Genomic DNA, 19,800 nt, shown 5'->3' with positions numbered 1-19,800 from the left:
TCTCCTCAGTAATCTGAGCCCCAGAGATAAATCCTGCGGCCTGGTCTAGTTGCCCCAGGTGACCCTCATGTTCTTGTGTTTTGTAAACAGTCCAAGCTGATGCTGCAGTGTTAGCACCGTGCAGCAGAGTATCAACAATATCTCTCCTTTTTCTGCTATCTTTAAGTCGAGCTTGCTGTTCCATTAGGCGTATGGCCGCACCCTTAGAGCAGTTAGAATAAGTGCTAGTAATCTGAAAGTGAGTAAGGGGTAGAAAGAAATGGACGGTTCCCAAAGTAGCATTTAAGATTGTCCACTTGAATCCTGATAAGTGAGGTTTTTCAGTAGGCTCATACCATAATTGTTGGTTTTGAACCTGAATGCCCTCTTTGGCCAATGTGATGTCAATTGAATGTGAAGGAGTGTATTGAAGTAGTGTACAGGTGAGATTCGCAGTGAGGGGAATGTCCTGGGCACAAACAAATCCTACAGTGGCTAAACATATTCTTTCAACAGTGACATTAGTCCTGGTGGCACGTGTAGCTACAAAACATTCTGGACCCTCATCAGTAAGAGGCCAACACGTACCTGGGACTAACACAAGGTCTATATCATGGTCAGTGTCCCATGTATCTATGAAAATTTCAGATTGGTCAGGTTCTCCTGTATAAGCAACATAAGAGGTTATATTACGGTAACTAAGATACACCATACCAAACGCATTCCATTTAACATACCGTTCATATACTTGGCCATGTAAGGAGAAAATTAACTTGGTCAGACAGTAAGAGAACAAATCACCAGAGGAAGAGGGTCTAGGCCACTGCATAATGGTCGAGGTCTTGGGTAAGTATGGATCTGCTTGGGGTTCGGAGCGGGTATGACTTTCTGAGATATTGAGGGATGGGGTTACTATGGGAGGATTACTTAAAGGAAGGACCGTGGGGGGAGCAGTGGAAGTGTGGTCTAGTAGTTCTGGAATGATCTGACATGGCCAGGGGACCTGCCCTGGGCGGCAATCAGCTGCACTGGGGATAAATCCCAATATCCAGTGTATCCCACATTCCCATGTCGTGTAACCACAAGTTCCTCCCTGGTACCACATTATGTACCGCCTCTTATACCACGGCCAATTTTTAACGTCCTCAATAGTAAGAGTCTTTGGTTTAACTGTAGAGGCTTCCCGAGACCTCCTCGCCTTTCCCCTTTGTTCGGCAGCAAGGGTCTGTTCATCACACAAGGCAGAACGAGGAGTCGTCTTTTCTCTTTTTCCAGCCGCAATCCCACACAGAGGATAGCGTGGGGTGATTGTTTTAACTTTCGGTTTCAGTGTCGACGAGAAGTACAGCGAAGTAGTTTTTCGAGCAACAGCTGAGAGCAGGAAAGAGTCATAAATGTTTAGAAGGAACATGAGAAACATCAGAGTGGAGATGAACCAGATAGAGGGCATCAGCCATCTCCGCACTCATGCAGTCTGTTTGATTTTGGTCTGCAGATCAGTCATGATGGATTATATAACCTGCCGACTTCGAAGGTGATACTTGGGTTCTCGCTCAGGTGTGCCTGTTGACGTTGCCAGCCGAGGCTGCGGAACAAACAGGGCACTGGTGGGATCCAAAGGAGGTGTTACCTTCTTGCAATGAGATGCGTGTACCCAATTTGGGAGTCCTTGGCACTTCACTGCAGTATGGGTAGTCAGCAAGACCTGGAACGGACCCTTCCACCTGGGCTCCAAGGCGGACTTTCGCTGGAACACCTTACAGCAAACCCAGTCACCAGGCTCCAAGGGATGGCATGCAGTCTCAGCTGGATCTGGTAGGGCACTCTGGACCTGTGAATGAACAAATCTAATGTGTCTAATTAGCGCTTTGCAATATTCTATCACACTTTCATCACAAAGTTGTAAATTTTGGGAGTTAGGGGGCAGGGGCGGGGACACTGGCATCCTCATTGGTCTAGCCATGAGAATCTCATGAGGAGACAATCCATGTTTACGCATGGGAGTGTTTCTCATTTGCATTAATGCCAGAGGGAGTGCATCTGGCCACTTGAGGCCTGTTTCTGCACACAGTTTTGCCAGTTTGTTTTTCAGGTCCCCATTCTTCCGTTCCACCGCTCCTGCGCTTTGAGGGTGGTGAGCACAGTGTAAACGTTGGTCCACACGGAGAGCTTTGCAGATTTGTTGAGTGATTTGACCTGTAAAATGGGTTCCTCTGTCACTGTTAATTGAGACAGGGATGCCAAAGCGAGGAATAAATTCCTTGAGCAATTTCTTTGTTACCGTAGTTGAGTCTGCCTTAGCACATGGGTAAGCTTCCACCCACCCAGAGTACATGCACACACACACAAGTACATACTCATACGAACAGCACTTAGGCATATTTATGAAGTCTATTTGGATATTTACAAATGGTCCCCATGGCAGCGGATGTGCTGCCTGGGCCGTTCGAACAGGTCGTCCACTGTTATATGCCAAACAGATAGGACACGTTTGGCAGTACTACTGGGCAATGCTCGTGAACTTTGGAGCGTACCAATACTTAAGTACAGAAGCAATCATCCCCTCCTTGCCTACATGGGCCAGCCCGTGTGCTAGCCGGGCAAGGTGGGGAAGCAGAGCCAAGGGTGCTACCAGGCGGCCGTCTGGTGCATACCACAAGGCATCCTCCGGATGCTTGGAACACCCGGACTGTCTCCAGTGGTCTTTCTCATCCTCTGGTGCTGACTCTTGCGTAAGTGCTAGATCCTGTAAAGAGTCGACTAAAGAGAGGGGCTGGGACATACAAAGAGCAAATATTTCAGTAGGAGCCGGAGACCCAGAAAGGGCCGCCTGCCTGGCGGAGGCATCCGCCAGGGCATTTCCTCGAGTAACATCGTCATGGGGTTTTTTATGGGCTGCACATTTGACTATAGCAATAGCAGAGGGTAATTGTAAAGCAGACAAAAGAGCATTAACATATGGGCCGTGGCTAACAGGTGCTCCGGTAGAAGTAAGAAATCCCCTATATTTCCACAACTGCCCATAATCATGCACTACTCCAAAAGCATATCTAGAATCAGTGTAGATAGTAACAGACACACCGGTTGCCAAGCAACAGGCTCGAGTAAGAGCAAACAGTTCAGCAACTTGAGCCGACTTCACTGAAGGGAGGGAGAATGCTTCTATAATGCTTTGTTGATTGCACACAGCATAGCCTGCTACCAGCTGTCCTTCTGCATTTCTTAAACAGGAACCATCCACATAATAAATTAACTCTGGGTTTTGCAGGGGAATATCCTGCAGATCAGATCTGGGAGCGGATAATTCAGCAGTTATAGATAAGCAATCATGAGGTTCCCCATCGGTTGCCGTGGGGAGAAGGGAAGCAGGATTTAGTACTGGACACCTAACTAAAGTAACATTTGCAGCATTTAAAAGAAGCATTTCATACTTAGTAAGTCTGGAATTGGAGAGGTGCTGTGTTTTACTTTTAGTTAGAAGTGCGGTGACTGCATGAGGGACAGCCACAGTGAGAGGGCTGCCAAGAACGAGAGAGGCGGAAGTTTCTACTAACTTCGCCGCCGCTGCAACAGACCGAAGACAAGGGGATAACCCAGCTGCTACCGGATCTAATGAGGAACTGAAATAAGCTATGGGTCTGTGTTTTTCTCCATGAGTTTGAGTAAGAACACCCTGAGCTGAACCCTCTCTCTCATGACAGAAGAGAGTGAAAGGTTTTTTGTAATCGGGTAGACCGAGAGCGGGGGCTTTGGTTAAAGCAATTTTGATTTGTTGAAATGCTTCTTCTGCTTCTGTAGGCCATGGAATAGGGTCAGAGATTTTATTAAGGGTGAGATCCTGTAAGGGCCGCATAAGAGACGCATAACCCAGAATCCACTGTCTACAATAGCCTGCCATTCCTAGAAATCCTCTAAGCTGTTTCTTTGTGATTGGCCTGGGGATTTTCTGAATTGCCTGTACCCGCGAGGAAGATAAAGCGCGTTTACCTGCAGAAATATCATGGCCTAGATAATGAACTATGGGGAGGCAGAGTTGTAACTTTTCTTTTGAAGCCTTATGACCCTTTTGGGCTAAGGCTTGGAGCAAAACTAACGTATCCGCTTTTGAAGCTTCCAGGGAGTCAGAAGCAAGCAACAGATCATCTACATATTGAATTAGGACAGACCCTTTTGGAAATAAGATATCATCCAGATCCTTTTTTAAGATTTGAGAAAAAATAGTAGGGGACTCAGTATAACCTTGGGGTAGCCTGGTCCAAGTGTATTGAGCACCCTGATAAGTAAAAGCAAAGAGGAACTGACTATCTATATGAATGGGAATAGAAAAGAAAGCAGAACACAAATCTATTACAGAAAAATACTGAGCAGTTGGAGGTATACAAGAGAGAATAGTAACAGGATTGGGAACTACCAGAAAAGTTGGGAGGACAGCAACATTAATGGCACGCAAATCCTGTACGAACCGCCAGGTATTTTTCCCGGGTTTTCGTACAGGCAGAATGGGAGTATTACATTCACTTACTGTCGGGACTATGACTCCCTGTTTGAGCAGAGCAGAAAGAACTGGGCGAATTCCTTCCTCAGCTTGCTGAGAGAGGGGATACTGCCTGACCCTGGGAAGAGGTTTGCTTGGATTGAGACGAATTTTAACAAGTTGAGCAGAACAAATGCGTCCTACTTGGTTAGAATGTTCAGCCCACAGCGAGGGGGGTACCTTTGCCAGTAGTTCCTGTTGCAACAAGGAAGGACTGGGTTCGGGCTCCCGATCTGGGGCTTGATCAATTTGTAGGAGACCTAGAACCTCATTGTGAGCCGGATCTGGGACCTCCAAAAAGACCCCGTCCGGAGAGCAAAAGATAGTGCAATGGAGTTTGCATAACAAATCCTTACCTAAAAGGTTTACAGGGGAGCACGGACTGAGAAGGAAAGCATGGTCAGCAGAAAGAGGACCAATAGATATAGATAAGGGAGATGACACAGGGTGGGGAGTGGGAGTATTTCCTACCCCCACAGCAGTTACGACCTCAGAAGAAAGGGGTACAGTAGGGAAATCTTGTGCTCTTAAGGTAGATCTAGAAGCTCCTGTATCAACCAAGCAAGGGGTAGGGACACCATTTATCAGGCATGAAACTGTTGGACCACTCTGGTCCACATAAAGGAGGGGGGCAACGACGACGTTATTAGTCTCCTGGCATTCCTAATAGTTAAGGGCCAGGGCTGGCGGAGCAGGAAAAGACAATCCCTCCTGCTTTGGGAACTGTCTAGGGGGTCGTGTAGGGCAGTCCTTAATAAGGTGTCCCTCCTTTTTACAATATCTGCACTGGTCTTTTCCCATTTGGGGACAATTGGCTCTCCAATGTCCTTCTTGCCCACATGAGAAACAGGCTGTGGAGCTAGGATTAGTCAGGGGGTTATTTCCAGCAGGGGGTTGAACTTTTGTTACCGCCCGTTTTGGTCTCCATCTGGGCCCTTTCCCAGCGGAATCTTGCATATTTTGGATTTGCAAGGCCATGAGTTTACATTCTGTAACATCCTTTTTTCTTTCTAACTGATGGTGAAAATGTTGTGCCGCCACCAGGATTCCTTCCAGATTTTTGCCTTCCCAATCCACTATATTAATCCTTAACTGTTCTCCCACCTTTGGCAAGAGTCCTTGCACAAAGGCAGCCACTATCACCTGTGTAGCTGCCTGTTCTGCATCATTAATCCCCGAATGCCTTTCAAACACTTGCTTTATACGTTCCATAAAATCAGCCGGATTTTCTCCCTTATTTTGCTTACAGGCGTTTATTTTTGCCCAGTCCGTTTTCTTTGGGCATACATTAAGAACTTCATTGACTAAGTTAACCCTTCTCCAGTTAAATTCAGCTTCAGATAACTGACTGGGTTCAGCTGGCCAATCTGCCCTTGCATAGAGGCGGGTAAGGGTCTCTTTGGGTACAATAGCTGATAACAGTTGGTGCATATCAGCATGTGATGGGTTATAACACTTGACTATCATTCCTAATTGCTCTTGGAATTTCACAGGATCTTCCCAGATTTTTGGAAATTTCTCAATGAGGTTGTAAAGGTCACCAGGTGACCAGGGGGCATGTACTGTCACTAACCCTCCTTGGCCTGGCAGTTGACGGAGGGGAAAGTTAGTAACGGTTTCAGGCGGGGTGGTTATTTTCTTAGCCTTACGTAGCCAAGTCCTATGGCGAGTATGAAAGGCTACAGCATCAGGGTCAGAGACAGGAGAGCAACTTTTCAGAAGGGATTCATATTTCGGCGATGTTATGATTTCCCTCATTTCAGCTATAGTACCCGACAACCGCCGTAATGGAGAATTTGGAGATACCTTTTCCCAATCAATATCCCTGCACTCCCAATCTACATTTTCTTTACGTGCCGCCTGTTGCCATCGGTTCATGAATGTTTCCCCAGTTGTTATTATGGCAAGGGCTTCTATCAAGTCTGGCGACATAGCAGACTGGGACGAGGACTCACTTGAAGGGGTCGTGGGAGGCGTTTGTCTACTAGAACCCGAGAGAGATGAGGAGGCGTCCTGATGGCCATCCCGGTTTTCCAATTCTGTCTCACTTCTGTCTCCAGATCCTGCCCCACCCCCCGCTTGATCGTCCTAACCATATGGGGGAGGATTAATGACAGGAGCAGGATTATCAGGCCACTGCTGATATTCTAAGAACAAATCGATTAATTCATCGGAGGGTGGTGAAGGATAGATCCTTTTCGGGGCAGTCGGTTTTGGGCGGGTTTGGGACGGGCAAAGAGGAACCACGTTTAAGAAGGGAGGGCTGGACATATTTTGAGCACTATTTAATTTTTCCTGTGCTTCTTTAAGTTGAGTTTTTAATTTCTCTTGGGTATCTTTTAAACCCCTCACTTGAGATTCCTGACGTCTTTTCCCCATTTCATCATGCCATTCAAAATAAGCGTCGAACTGTCCCTGTCCTACAGAATTAGCAACAAGGGCACCCCGGAGGTGCACAAGCGTATCAAGATCGAAACTGCCTTCTACAGGAAATTGCAGCTTCGGGTCATCTCTAGTATACCAATTCCACTTTTGCAAATATTTACATGTCGACGGGCCACGGTGCACATACATATAAGCAGCAGGAGTGCCTTTTGGTGGGATAGGAATCCCTTTAGACTGACCAGACCCCATTTTCACTTCAGCCCTCTTTCACACAAGCCTCTCACACAAGGGAAACGCTAATCAGGATTACCACGGTTCTAACACCGATGGCGTCTTTACCTGCCCTGGGCAGGGGAAATAGGAGTAGGCTTTCAATGACCCGCAATACAGCAGGTACCTACAAGGAAGGAGGTAAAGGACGGGATGGGCTTCCTCCCGGAGAACCCGCGGTCCCCGCACGCCTGTCACCAGCCCAGAGCACCAGCCTTAAGCCAACGATGCTTCTGAAGCTACGGACCCAGCGGTACGGTTTTCCTGGGGGCTTCCCTCCTCTCCGAGAAGGGAAGGGAGCTTATGGCTCCAGTGGGCAGAAAAGGGACCCTGCGGTCCTGAAAGGACAGTGCTCGAGGAGCAGTCACAGGGTCATGGGTCATGGAAGGGAAGGGAAAAGGGACGGGGAAACACACAAGTACCCAACAGGCTAGCCACTTACCAAGGCCTGCCAGCTAGGAAGCTTCACAATCTCTCCACACACATGCACAAAGCTCAGCTGTGGGGCTTGCTTTCGAGACACTCCCGGTCACGAGCTTTCGCTTCGCAGGAGGCTCGGGGCGTCTTCCCACAGCTGCATTTACGCTGGCCGCTTGGCCCTCACTCACACAGACACAGGCACTTTCTTAGCACAATCGTTATAGCGAGACACTGTAGAACCCGGATCCCCACCAAACCTAGTAAGAAGGGGACCCCCGATCAATTCCCAGGGCGTACTAGCCCAGGAGTGGATCAGGACTCTCTGGACCGAAAGGAGCGTGGTCCGTGGGCTGCCGGCGATACCTTTGAAACCTTAGGAGTCTTTGGAAAGACTTTATACCTTTGAGATTTATGCAACCTGGAAACCTCAGAGAAAAGGCGTCAGGTCTGTCTGATGGCTAAAAGTTCGAACCCAGCTTGTGACTTACCCCAAACCGGAGCCTACAGACCAGTCCTCTGCCAAACCCCGACAGAGATTTCAAAAGGTCTCTTACCTTTTAGTTGGGCCCTGGGGTTGGAAGGAGACTGCCTGCGGTCCTCTGATCCAGGAGAAGCCCTCTTGTGGGTTCCCGGCCAACTCACCAAATTGTCGCGGAAAATGACCACTACCATATTGAGTTGATCAGACAGCCTGAGGCTCCTTTATTGATTAATCAGAGAATACATGCATATGCATGGAGAGACGACAAGTCCCCTAGCAAGGGGTAAGTTGCTCTCCCTTACAGCAGTAATACCTGTGCTTATAAAGCCTAAAACTGCAAATTATCATATGAGCTTATACATCCGTCATTACCTTATTTGGCTAATATATGACATCTTTTCAAAACAATTGCTCTTAATTATTTTTATATATTGCAAAAAAGAGCTAAAAATTGCAAAGCTTGTTCTTTCTACTTCCTCTTAGGAAGCTCTTGCTATTGCCAAGACCTTGACACCCCGGTTACCCTTTTCTTGCGGTATGAGCAGCTGTTTCTCAAGCAATTTTGAGGAACTTATGTTCCAAAAATACATATTGTTTGTTCTGTTAGTCAAGTTATTATGATTTATATTTTATGCTTACATGAGCTACTTAATAAACTATAATGACCCAACAGCTGTTAGTCTTTTCTGGCAGTGATAGACTAGTTATTTCAGAAATTTTCCAGTTTTAACCCCGTATAGCAGCATTAATTATTTTAGCAGCATTTAGTAATATTATAATAGTGTTATGATAGTAGTGTTATGATAGCGTATACTAAAATCAGAGAGTGAGCCTCAGGTAGGTTAGTAATTAATCATTTTTCTTACTCTTCTATATGTTAGTATGATTGAGGCCTATGGCCTTGATGTAATTATTAGCTTGATCAAGACCCGGCTTTTGGGCCTGGGGTTAGTTTTCGTTATCAGACTGAACAGGTTTCAAACCTCAAGGAGGCTCTTACCCTCTAAACAGGGACGGCTGTTTTCTAGTAAAATCACTAAAAGGGAAGGAGAAAACTCAAAAGATGGTTCTCCTGGCGCTCATGTCTGTGAACCCAAATACTCTCTCAGTCCTTAAAGAGAGACATTGAGAAGGAGACTTGCTGAAGCAAAGCCACAGGGATCTCTGAGGTTTCCCTGGCCCCTCGCCCCTGTCGTGCCTGGCTGATGTCAGCATCTCTCTGTGAGGTCACCACCTCCCCACCACCTTTGACCAATAGTCTGAGGTCCTGCAAAAAGCCCTTGCGATATCACTGCCACACCCCTCCCTTGCTGTGCTAATGTCCTGCCCCTGCCAGGCACTTTGGAGGTTTGAGCTACTCCCTGTGGATCACCCCACTCAAGAAGCTAGGCAGCAAGCCGGTTAGACATTAAAACAGCAGATGCTGCTCCCAATGCTACACTCAGTTTTTCAAAATTAGTCAACTTTATGGCCAGAAGAGACCATTAAAGCATCTAATCTGACCCCCTGTATATCACAGGCTTCCTGTATGACACAATAGCTACTTTTCGGGCAAACACATTCCAGAAAGGCATCTAGTCTACATTAAATGACATCAGAAGATGGAGTATCCACCACTTTCCTTGGTAGCTTGCTCCTGTGGTGAATCATTCTCTCCATTGAATATTTATGCCTTAGTTGTAATATGAATTTGTCTCTTTTCACCTTCCAGCGATTGGGTCTTGTTATGCCTTTCTCTGCTAGATTAAAGAGCCCTTTCATACACAACCTTTTCTCTCCATTAAGGCCCTTCAAGACTTCAATGAAGTCACTTTTCAATCTTCTTTTGATAAGCTAAACAGGTTGAGCTTGTTCAATAGCTCACTAGAAGGCATTTTTTCCAGCCCTCAGAACATTTGTCATCAGACTCCTGAACTTCAACTGGATGTAGTTCTTGTTCTTCTGCACAGCATAGCTCCTGGAGAAGAGAGACCTGCAAATGCACATTCATATGATACCTTTGTTTAATTGATGAAACATAAACTAGACACTTAGAGGATTGGAACTGATTTCAGCTGATGGACAGCTTTGCTAGGTTTTTATGCATTTGGACAGCGAAATGTTGAGTGTTTACATTCATATCAAGCACCCCCGTATAGTGCAGCTCCTAAACATAATGGAGAATGGAAATGAAAATGTTTTCCTTTTTTTAAAAAAAAGAAAGAAGGTTATAAGAGAACGCTGGGGTTTGAACTGAGGTCTATTTGAGCTACAATTAAGCATTCTACCACTGAGCTATACCCCAATGAGGACAAGAGTATGGAATCGTGATCTCTGGGACTTTGAAGGACAAACCCTGCTTCATCAAGCTCCTTTGCCATTCCCAGACCACAGGTGGTTTTAAAAATGGAGTTTGATTAAACTTCTTAAATGTGGTAAACACCACAGCTTGCACACCCATCAATATAACTTCTCCCACTGACGTAGCTGCCACCTCTTGGGAAATGGATTAACTACACCCACAGGAAAAAACTCTCCCATCAGCATAGAGCAGTGGTTCTCAAACTGTGAGTCAGGAACCCAAAGTGGGTCATAACCCTGTTTTAATGGGGTTGTCAGGGTTGGCATTAGACTTGTTGGAGCCTGGGGCTGAAGCCAAAAGTCTCAGCCCCACCACCCAGGGCTGAATCCCTCAAGCTTTGGTTTTGCTCTCTCCCAATGAGGCAGGGCTCAGGCTTTGTCTCCTCTGCCTCTGCTCAGTGTGGAGGGGCTTGGTCCCTCTTTCCAGGGCCATGTAGTAAGGTGTTTTTTTTAGCATAAGGGGGGTTGCAGTGAAAGGCAGTTTGAGAAACCCTGGCATAGAGCCTCTGACTATGTCTAGACTTGGCTCCCTGTGGCACCGTGGGTAATCAGAGATTGAAAATACAGCCATGCAGACACCACACACCAACTTTGCCTAGCAGGCAAAAATCAAACCTCCACAGAGAGATGCCTGTTGTTTTTTAACCCATCTCCCTAAACACTCAGCCACAACCTCTTAACAAAGGGGCTTTTCTACACTTTGGTTCTGTTGTCACTGAACGGTCATTTCCAATTGTTTGCTCAGATCAGCATTAGGGAAAATGGTGCCCTGGGCAAAGCTTATACTTTGGCACTTCCCCATTGCCCCTGGATGATCCCCACTCCCCCTTTACTTCTAGCACTCCCAACCCTTGCACCTCCCTAACTCCTGCCCCCTCCTGTGCCACCGGCCATTGCCCCTCTCCTGCAGCCCCTTCACATGGTTCCAGTGCTGGGGGCCCTGCACTTGTTCTCCCTTTCCCTGGGCTTTGGCATCACTAGCCCCTGATTAGTGAGTAGAGTTCAGTGGTTCCCAAAATATGGGCATGACTCCTAAGGGGACACAGAGAAACATTCATGGGGGCAGCTCAGGGCCTGAGCCAGCCCCCACAGAGGGAGCACCACTCAACCCCATGCTGTCCCATCTCTTCCCTAACCCCACACTCAGCCTGGGGCTCTGGCTTTCAGCTCAGCCTTGACCCCCTTACCCGTCTGCACCCCTCTCCCCAGCATGCAACAGCCCCAGTTCTTGACCGCAGCTTCCGAGGGTCCACAGCCATGGATAAGAGGACACAGTGTGAAATGTTTGAGGACCGCTGTTTTAAGGTGATGTTCTCAATCATTTTTACGAAGTCCAATAAAAGCTATTCCTCATCCACCCCTCCATCAGGATGGACTAGGTATGTTCTGCTGCCCTTCACTCATACAGGAAAGATAATAACATTTCATTCAATTCAATCCTAAAGTGATTTGTAATCCACTACCAGCCAAAACTGGTCATTTTGGGAAAGCAGCCCCCTCATGCTGCATACCTAAGCAGAGTAGGTGTGTCTGTGCAAACACGGTCTGTTCCTGAAGTCTTTCCCCCAGCTCCTCGCTAGATGTGAGGGGGAGCTCATTCAGACCCTGCTTCCGCTTAGTATTTAAAAACTTCTTATTGTCCTTATCTCTGCTGGCCTTAGATTTCTCCTTCTGTCTCTTTTTTTGATGGCTTAGGTGAGGGGCCTGAGTGGTTAAGGTGATAGACTGCTAGTCTATTATGTTCTGCACGTGTGGGTTCAAATCCCATCCTCATGAGATATGTTTAGTCTTCACTCCTTCTTTGTAGACAACCCATCTCCTTCTTTGGTACAATGACAGATCAAGCAATGTTGCTTCTTGTGAAAAAAAACTTTCTCAGAAACTCAGAATTCCCTTTCTTTAAATAAACTGTCTAAATCCCAGATTTCTTAAAAAAATATTCTCTAGTCCTGTATTTCTTAGTTTTTATCTCAAAAGGTAACATGCTCATCATCTCCCCCAAACACCGTGGGACCTGCCCAAATTATTAAAATACCCTCAACCCGAACAAGGCCAGAGCAGTGAACCACAGCTAGTGTCTAAGCCAAGCTCTTCTGAAGGAGACAACTCAAACATTTTCTCTCTGCTTCCCTTGGCAAGGTCTGACTGAGAAAATAAAAGTCTCCAAACTGAAATTTTTTTTGCTGAAAAACCAATACTAGTCTGTTTGGAGATTTTGGTTTGAAAGTATTATTGTTATTATTCTCTTCTGATTTCTGAATCAGTTCAGTTCAGTCTTTGTCCTCCAGGTGTGGTTCCAGCTGCTGAGTTGTGGGGGAGAGAGGCCAAGTCATGATGTCTCTTCCCCTCTTTCATAGTTTCTTCCAACTTGCTAGGAAGCTCCTTTGCTACGATGTGAGTCAAGCAGTGTCCATTGTCTCTGTGCTGTCTCTGAGAAGCCTGCATTGTACACGGTTCCTGGGATAGTCCTTGGGAGTGTGGATACCTTCAATGGGCCAGCAGCGAGTCTGACTCCTCCCTTGTCGCACCTGAAAGGCTGGTGGTGGGCATTTCTCAACCTCATAACATATCTCAGTAATGCACACAGAGCAAAACTTCATAACTTCTCAACCAATGCGAGCACACACAATCCAACAAGATATTTAAGTTCAACAGATTAAGACTTTTGAAATGATACCTCACCAGGCAGACTTTGTACAAACCATGTCATCACTATATGAGAGTGGTGAATATGGGGCTTCCAGGGTGCTGCTTTGAGCACAGCATGCCACACCTGGGCTTCCATTGCAATGGAGACGTACCCTTAGAGTTCATCTCTCCTGGGATAAAGATGGCAGCATGGCTGGCCTGGGTCATCTGACTTGGGCTCATGGAGCTAAAGCTGAGGGGCTAAAAACTGGTGCAGATACCCTATAAAATTACAGTGCAGACATATGGGCTTGAGTCCAACCTCTGAGGCCCCATGAGGGGCGAGGGTTTCTGAACCCTGAGCCTGGGTTCAGAAACCCTCACCCCTCATGAGGCCTCAGAGGTTGGACTCAAGCCCATATGTCTGCACTGTAATTTTATAGAGGTTGGGAGGGAGTTTAGCAAGTGGAAATGGTAAAATCGCATCGACAGGACTGGACCACTGACGTATCAGCTCTTAACACCCAAACTTTCAGTAACAATCAGCGCCAGGGAGTGTAATTTAAACCATAGGTCCATGTAGTTCTGAAACTTGACTTCTGACAGTAGCCAATACCAGGTGCCCCAAAAGCCACTCCCCAAGGTACTACTGGGAGTTGAACCCAGGATCTCCTGTTTACAAAAACAGGTACTTTAACAACTTAAGCCATCATACCTGCTGTTATGTAAAGCCTTGTGTTTGTCCACACCTGACTCTCTGCCAATCCCCACTGGGCCCTGACAAGTGTTGCTTGTGTTTGGATTCTGTAAAGCAGAGGAGCAGGTGAAGTTTTGCTCCCAAGGTGTGTGTGTGATTCTTTGGACAGGTCTACACTACAAAATTAGGTTGGTGTAATTACATTACTTAGGCTGGCAATGCAGTTCTATCAACCTAATCTCAGTGTAGATAGCAGCTCAGCTGTCAGAACTTTCTGGAGCTATGAAAGGGGAGAGGCCCAGCCTCTGTAGCAGGAATGCAGGGCAGCGGAGTTCATGACAGACATTGTGGAATACTGGTGGAGGCCAGTTATGGTGATCTAATGATCAGCAGCATTTACACTGACAATGTGTCCCTTTAAGTTTGCTGCACAAAGCTCTAGGCCTCTCATCGAGGTGGTTTTATTTCATGACCAAAACAGGGCAGTTTTGTCTCCAGATGTGGTATTGCAGTGTGTGCACCAGCCAAAAGCTGCTGGCCGAGGGAGCGTTATGTGTTTTTCACACACCTGAGCAATATAATGATGCTGAAATAACTTTGTAGTACAGACCTGGCCAGAGACTCACACACACACACACACACAGCTTGCAAGAAAAACCTCACCTGCTCCTCTGCTTTGCAGAATCGAAACACAAGCAAAGTTTTTCAGGCCCCAGTGAGGATGGCAGGGAGTCAGGTGTGGGCAGACAGTGGGTTTTCAACCAGAGGCAGGTACCATGGCTTAGCTGGCTAAAGCACCTGCTTTGTAAATAGGAGATACTAGGTTCACTGCTAGTGGTGCCTTTTTGATAAATTTTTGGGGCACCTGGTATTGGCTCCTGTCAGAGGACAAAACAAAGAGCTAGATGGGCCTTTGATCCAGCCCAGTATGGCTGTTTAAATTATACTCACAGGCACTGATAACAGAATTACTGAAAGTTTGGGAGTTAAGAGCTGATAGGTCAGTGGTCCAGCCTCTTACAGATGACCCCCTTCCCTCTGGGACAGGGGCAGGTCTGGGCTCTCACACCAATTGCTCATTGTGGCTGCCAGAATCTGTGGCCAGCTCACCTAGTTTATGCCGAGGGTTGAGTCCTGCTTCGTGCACCGTGTGCGAGAATGAAAATCCTAAACCACCCTTTGAAATAATGAATGCAACAGGACGTGTTATAGTCCCTACCTCAAAGCAGACAGACCAATGGAGAAATGCCATTGAGTCCAGGGTATTACTCCACTGCCATTTTACCTTTTTTGCTTGCTAAACTCCCTCCCAACCTTGAGGGCTCCCAGAGCCCGATATTGAGCTTGAGCTGAGATGTCTACAGTGCAAATTTACCACCCCAAGGCCCTAGCCTGGGATCCTGCTCTGGCACGGGACAGCCCTGGGTGTTTCATTGCAGTGTGGACATAGCCTAGCATTATGTCTACACTGCCATTAACACACCCAAGTCACTATTCTCAAACCCTGGGTCAGTTGATTCAGGCTTGGGGGGCTTGTGCTGCAGGATAATAAAATTATAGTGTAGACACTTGGGCTTGAGCTCAGTCTCCGATACCCCACGAGGGGTGAGGATCTCCAAGCCTGGGCTCCAGTCTGAGCCTCAGGAGCCCAAATCAGATTATTCAGACCAACGGGATTTTGTCACAGTATAGATGTCCTCTTAGTATATGTCTACACTGCAGTGTAAACCCAGGGTTAGCAGAAGTCATGTCAGCAGCCCCAACACATAAACATAAACCACGAGGGAAAGACCCACCCCCAAATAAGCTGGGAAGTGTCCTTCCCCCTACGGTTTGTAAGTCCAGCAACCAAGAGTCCTTTAACATGAGCCATTCCCTCTCTGCACCCCACTCACACCTGTTGTCCTTAGTCAGTGCAAGCCCAGAGGTGCCTCTGTAGAGTTCATCTGCTATCCTGGGTGGAAAGGGGGAAAATAAGAAGGCACCGTACTCACTATGTTGTCTGGAGACTCACTCATCCCACAACAGCCACCCTGTCCTAAAGTTAGTCTAACACCTAAGTTTTAGCAGTGCAACCTAGATCCCAGCCCAACCCCTCTGCATGGCCCTGCTGTAGCAGCATCCACAATGGAGTGAGCAGCCTTGGACACCCTGGGGCTGGGCTGGGCTGTGGGGTGGGCATGGAACTGAGGTGGGGGTGGACAGTGCAGTGTCCAGTGCAATCACTGGCCCCCCTTGCACAGTGGCCAGTTGCACCGGAACCAGCGGGCTTTCCTACGCAACGCAGTGCGGGAGCTGGAGGTGCTGCTGAGCCACCAGCTGGGGCTGCTGGGCCCTAAGGTGAGGGGGCAGGGCGGGGCTGGAACTGGGAAGGGGAGTGAGCGTGTCTGTGTGCATGCGTGTGCATGTGTGTGAACATGTATGGTCCCTGTGGTGCCATGTGTTTTTATGTCCAGTGCCCCTCTGCCCCACATCCTGCCGGTCACACTGACAGGGAGTGCTCCGGTCTCTGCCCTGCAGTCCCAGGTCTGGGGGGACAAGGGGTCTCACCCGATGGTCAGACCATGCAACGCTCCTCCGGTTCCAGCAGTTCCAGACGGCTGGCCAATCTCCCGCTGTGCTCCCTCTCGTCTCTTGTTCAGTCCCAGTCAGTGTCTGAGCCTCAGGCCCTCGGCCGAGATGTCCCCTGGGGTTTCTTTGTCTTGGGTAGGCTCAAGGGTGCATCTTCCCTGGGCAGTGAGGCAATGGGCTCAGCCCCAGGCTGTCCTTTGTCCCCGGTCCTGTGACAAGTTTCTCGCCCTCGGCTTTGGAGCCTAATAGCCCACGTGTCCGCAGCTCAGCCATAATTTCCTGTACCAAGGTCTGGCAATACCAGGACAATCAGTTCTTAGCTCTCAGCAGAGCCCCCCTCGTCCCTCTGCAGTGCCATAGGGAGGAAATGGTCAGACACAGACGTAAACCTGCCAGGGCACGTGTGGGCCTGCCTGCGTTGCGGGGCCATGCCGTGAGGTTTGTTTCCTCTCCGTTGCCCCTGTGAAGTGATTCCCCCCATCCCAGGTAGCCCTGAATGACCCCATGCCCCTGGCTGCCCGTGAGGGGAGGTTATTTGGCTCTGATGGCCCCTCCCCTGTTTACTGTCTGGTTTGCGGTGGTGCCTGTGAGCCCTGCCTGGAGCTGACCCCACCGATCTCCACCCTGCCAGGCTCTCTGCGTCTTCGTGGTGCTCTCCTTGTGCCGCGACGAGGTGAACTGGCTGGTGCGTCACGCTGAGCATGTCACCAAGACCCCTGAGGACTACGCTGCCAGGTCAGGGCAGGGCCAGGCTTGCAGGAGGCGGGTGGGACTTGGGGGATGGGACCTGAGGCGTCCTGGGCAAGGGGTGGTGGTCCAAGATGAAGTCTGGTTGTCAGGGAGTGGGGGGTGGGGACAGGCTTTGGGGTGGTCTGGATCTTCGGGGTGGGCCAGACCCTGGGTGGGTCTGGTTCTGGGTGTGACAGGCCGTGGTGGGTCTGTCAGGGGCAGGCCAGTCCCTGGGTGGGTCTGGCTATTGGGGCTGCAGGACCCTGAGGGTGCCTGACTCTGCTTGGGGGAGGGACCGGCACTGGGAGGGTCTGGTTCTGTGTGTGGGGGAATTGGTGGGGGCTGGCTTCATGTGTGGGGCTAGGCCTATTGTGGTGGCTGGCATGGAGAGGGGGAGGCACTGGTCAGGTCTGGCTCTGGGGAGGGGAGGCAATGTGGGCGGGTATCTGGCTCCTGAGAGGGACAGGCCCGTGGTGGGTCTGGCTCTGTGGCGAGTAGACACTTGTGGGGGACCTGGTTCTTGAAGGGGACAGGCACTAGAGGGTGTCTGGCTCTTGTGGGGGGGAGACAGACACTATTCACTGTAAGATATGGGAGTCTGTGTGGGCCCCATGCTGAGTGGGGTGCACTGGACCCATGGGCCCCCTGGGCAGACGAGAAGGTCGGGGTTTCTGCTCAGGGCCCGCAGCATGGGGGCGTTGGTTTGGGGGTAGGAAATTGAACCAAGTGACATGGCATTAATTTGTGGCCCTGGTGACAATCCTGTACCCAATTCAGCCAGAAGCGCGTGGCCCATACCCCAGCACAGGTGTGCAAAGGGGGTGCAGCTGCTGCAAGGCCCAAGTGGCACCCGCTCTGGCTGGCGTGGCCTGACAGGTTGTGGGCCAAGAGAAAGCGAGGGGAGATGGGAAATGAACCCTGCGGGGAAGAGGAGATGCTGTGGATCCTGCCCTGGGGGTTGGGGAGTCGGCAGCCCCAGCACTGCAGGCCAGACTGCTGTCAGGAAAGCTAAAGCAGCTCCCTGTAGCATTGGAAAATGCTCTGGTGAAACACTTCAGGTTCTCCGTGGATTAGCTTCACACAGAGCAGGTCAAAGGGTGACTGGATCACAGTCCCTAGACCTGCCAGCGGGGAAATGGAAAAGGGTGCATTTAGGCTCCTCAGTCTAGCAGACAAACGTCTGATGTGCTCCAGCGGCTGGTCGCTGAAGACGGCCCGCGAGCTGATTTTCAGTGGCATTCACGCTGCCCTGGCCACCAGTCTGGGGGGCTCTGCATTTTAATTTAATTTTAAATGAAGCTTTTTAATCATTTTAAAAACCTTATTTACTTTACATACAACAATAGTTTAGTTATATATTATAGACTTATAGAAAGAGACCTTCTAAAAATGTTAAAATGTCTGACTGGCATGCAAAACCTTAAATTAGAATAAATAAACGAAGACTCGGCACAGCACTACTGGAAGGTTGCTGACCCCTGAGCTAGACACATTCAGGCTGGAAATAATGAAATCACTGGAGCAGGTTACCCAGGAATGCGGGGGGTTCTCCACCGCTGGCAGTTTCGAAAAGGTCTGCTTGAGTTCGAACAGGATGTATTTGGGGAAGTCCTGTGGCCTGCGGTACTCAGGAGCTCAGACTCAGTGGTCAGAGGGGTCCCTTCTGGGCGTGGAATCTAGAGGGGAACACTTGGCCGGTGGGTTGGTCAGCACTTCTCTGGACACCTGCGTGGGGGGGTAGCAGGAGTCCCATGGCACTGTGGTGGACACGGGGCTGCCCTGGGTACCCTGTTTCCAACTGGAGCTGTCAGATTTGGATTCAGCCCTGCCCACCCCCAGGTGCGGCGATATGGGGGGAGGGCTGTGGGATTGGTTCCCCAGTGACTCTGGCAGCAGGAGCCCGGGTGCAGCACTGCCTCCCTCAGAGGAGCCTGACCCAGGCCCTTGTCGCCCCTGCAGTCACATCGCCAAGCTGCTGTTCCTCATGGAGCAGCTGCGTACCCTGGTGCACAGGCATGGCCCAGTGATCCAGCGCTACCACGTCCAGTACCTGGCTCGCTTCGACGCCCAGCTGCTCAGCGATATCATCCAGGTACGCGGAGGGGAAGGGCTCTGAGATTCATGCAGCCAGGACCCCGACAGTGAGACATGCAACCCTGGGATGGGAAAATTCCCTGGGGCTTGGGAGCCCTGCACTAGCCAGCCCCATCTCTGGGCAGGAACGCTGCCATCGCCATGGGCTCTCCACACCCCAGAATGCGCCCGCCCCGCTGCTTGCGAGAAGCCCCACTAAGCTGTGCCCATCTCTTTCAGAATCTGACCGTCTGCCCTGAGGAGGAGTCCATCGTCATGTCATCCTTCGTCAGCACCCTGTCATCTCTCACCTTGAAACAAGCTACGCAGGTGCCCCCACGGCTCCCTGCTGCACCCGGAGCAGCAGGTCCCTCCATGCGGTGTGCAGGCACCAGGCCATAGCTCCAGCCCAGAACATAAGAACGGCCATACTGGGTCAGACCAAAAGTCCATGTAGCCCAGTATCCTGTCTTCTGACAGTGGCCAATGCCAGGTGCCCCAGAGAGAATGTACAGAACAGGTAATCACCAAGTGATCCATCCCGTCGCCCATTCCCAGGTTCTGACATACAGAGGCTAGGGACACCATCCCTGTCCATCCTGTCTAATAGCCATTGATGGACCTGTCCTCCATGAACGTATCCAGTTCTTTTTTCAACCCTGTTATAGTCTTGGCTTTCACAACATCCTCTGG

The 19,800-nt window shown here is 49.4% G+C and overlaps 1 protein-coding gene across 5 annotated transcripts in view; it reads left to right on the top strand.

Moving 5' to 3' along the window:
* LOC115660338 (nck-associated protein 1-like) overlaps window positions 1-19,550 on the top strand; it is a 60,959-nt gene extending 41,409 nt beyond the window's left edge. For 4 of the 5 annotated variants that reach the window (XM_030581671.1, XM_030581669.1, XM_030581668.1 and 1 more), the window contains 4 exons: window positions 1,475-2,711; window positions 16,937-17,040; window positions 18,994-19,126; window positions 19,348-19,550. In XM_030581671.1, the coding sequence (XP_030437531.1) occupies window positions 2,313-2,711; window positions 16,937-17,040; window positions 18,994-19,126; window positions 19,348-19,509 (798 nt within the window). In that variant the 5' untranslated portion in view covers window positions 1,475-2,312 and the 3' untranslated portion in view covers window positions 19,510-19,550. The remainder of the gene's footprint in view (window positions 1-1,474; window positions 2,712-16,936; window positions 17,041-18,993; window positions 19,127-19,347) is intronic. The other variant, XM_030581672.1, reaches the window with a different exon arrangement.
* Window positions 19,551-19,800: the final 250 nt, after the last annotated feature.

The sequence above is a fragment of the Gopherus evgoodei genome, chromosome 12 (genome assembly GCF_007399415.2).
Source record: "Gopherus evgoodei ecotype Sinaloan lineage chromosome 12, rGopEvg1_v1.p, whole genome shotgun sequence".
In the NCBI taxonomy this organism is placed as follows: domain Eukaryota; kingdom Metazoa; phylum Chordata; order Testudines; family Testudinidae; genus Gopherus; species Gopherus evgoodei.
This window is presented reverse-complemented; position numbering and strand designations above follow the sequence as displayed.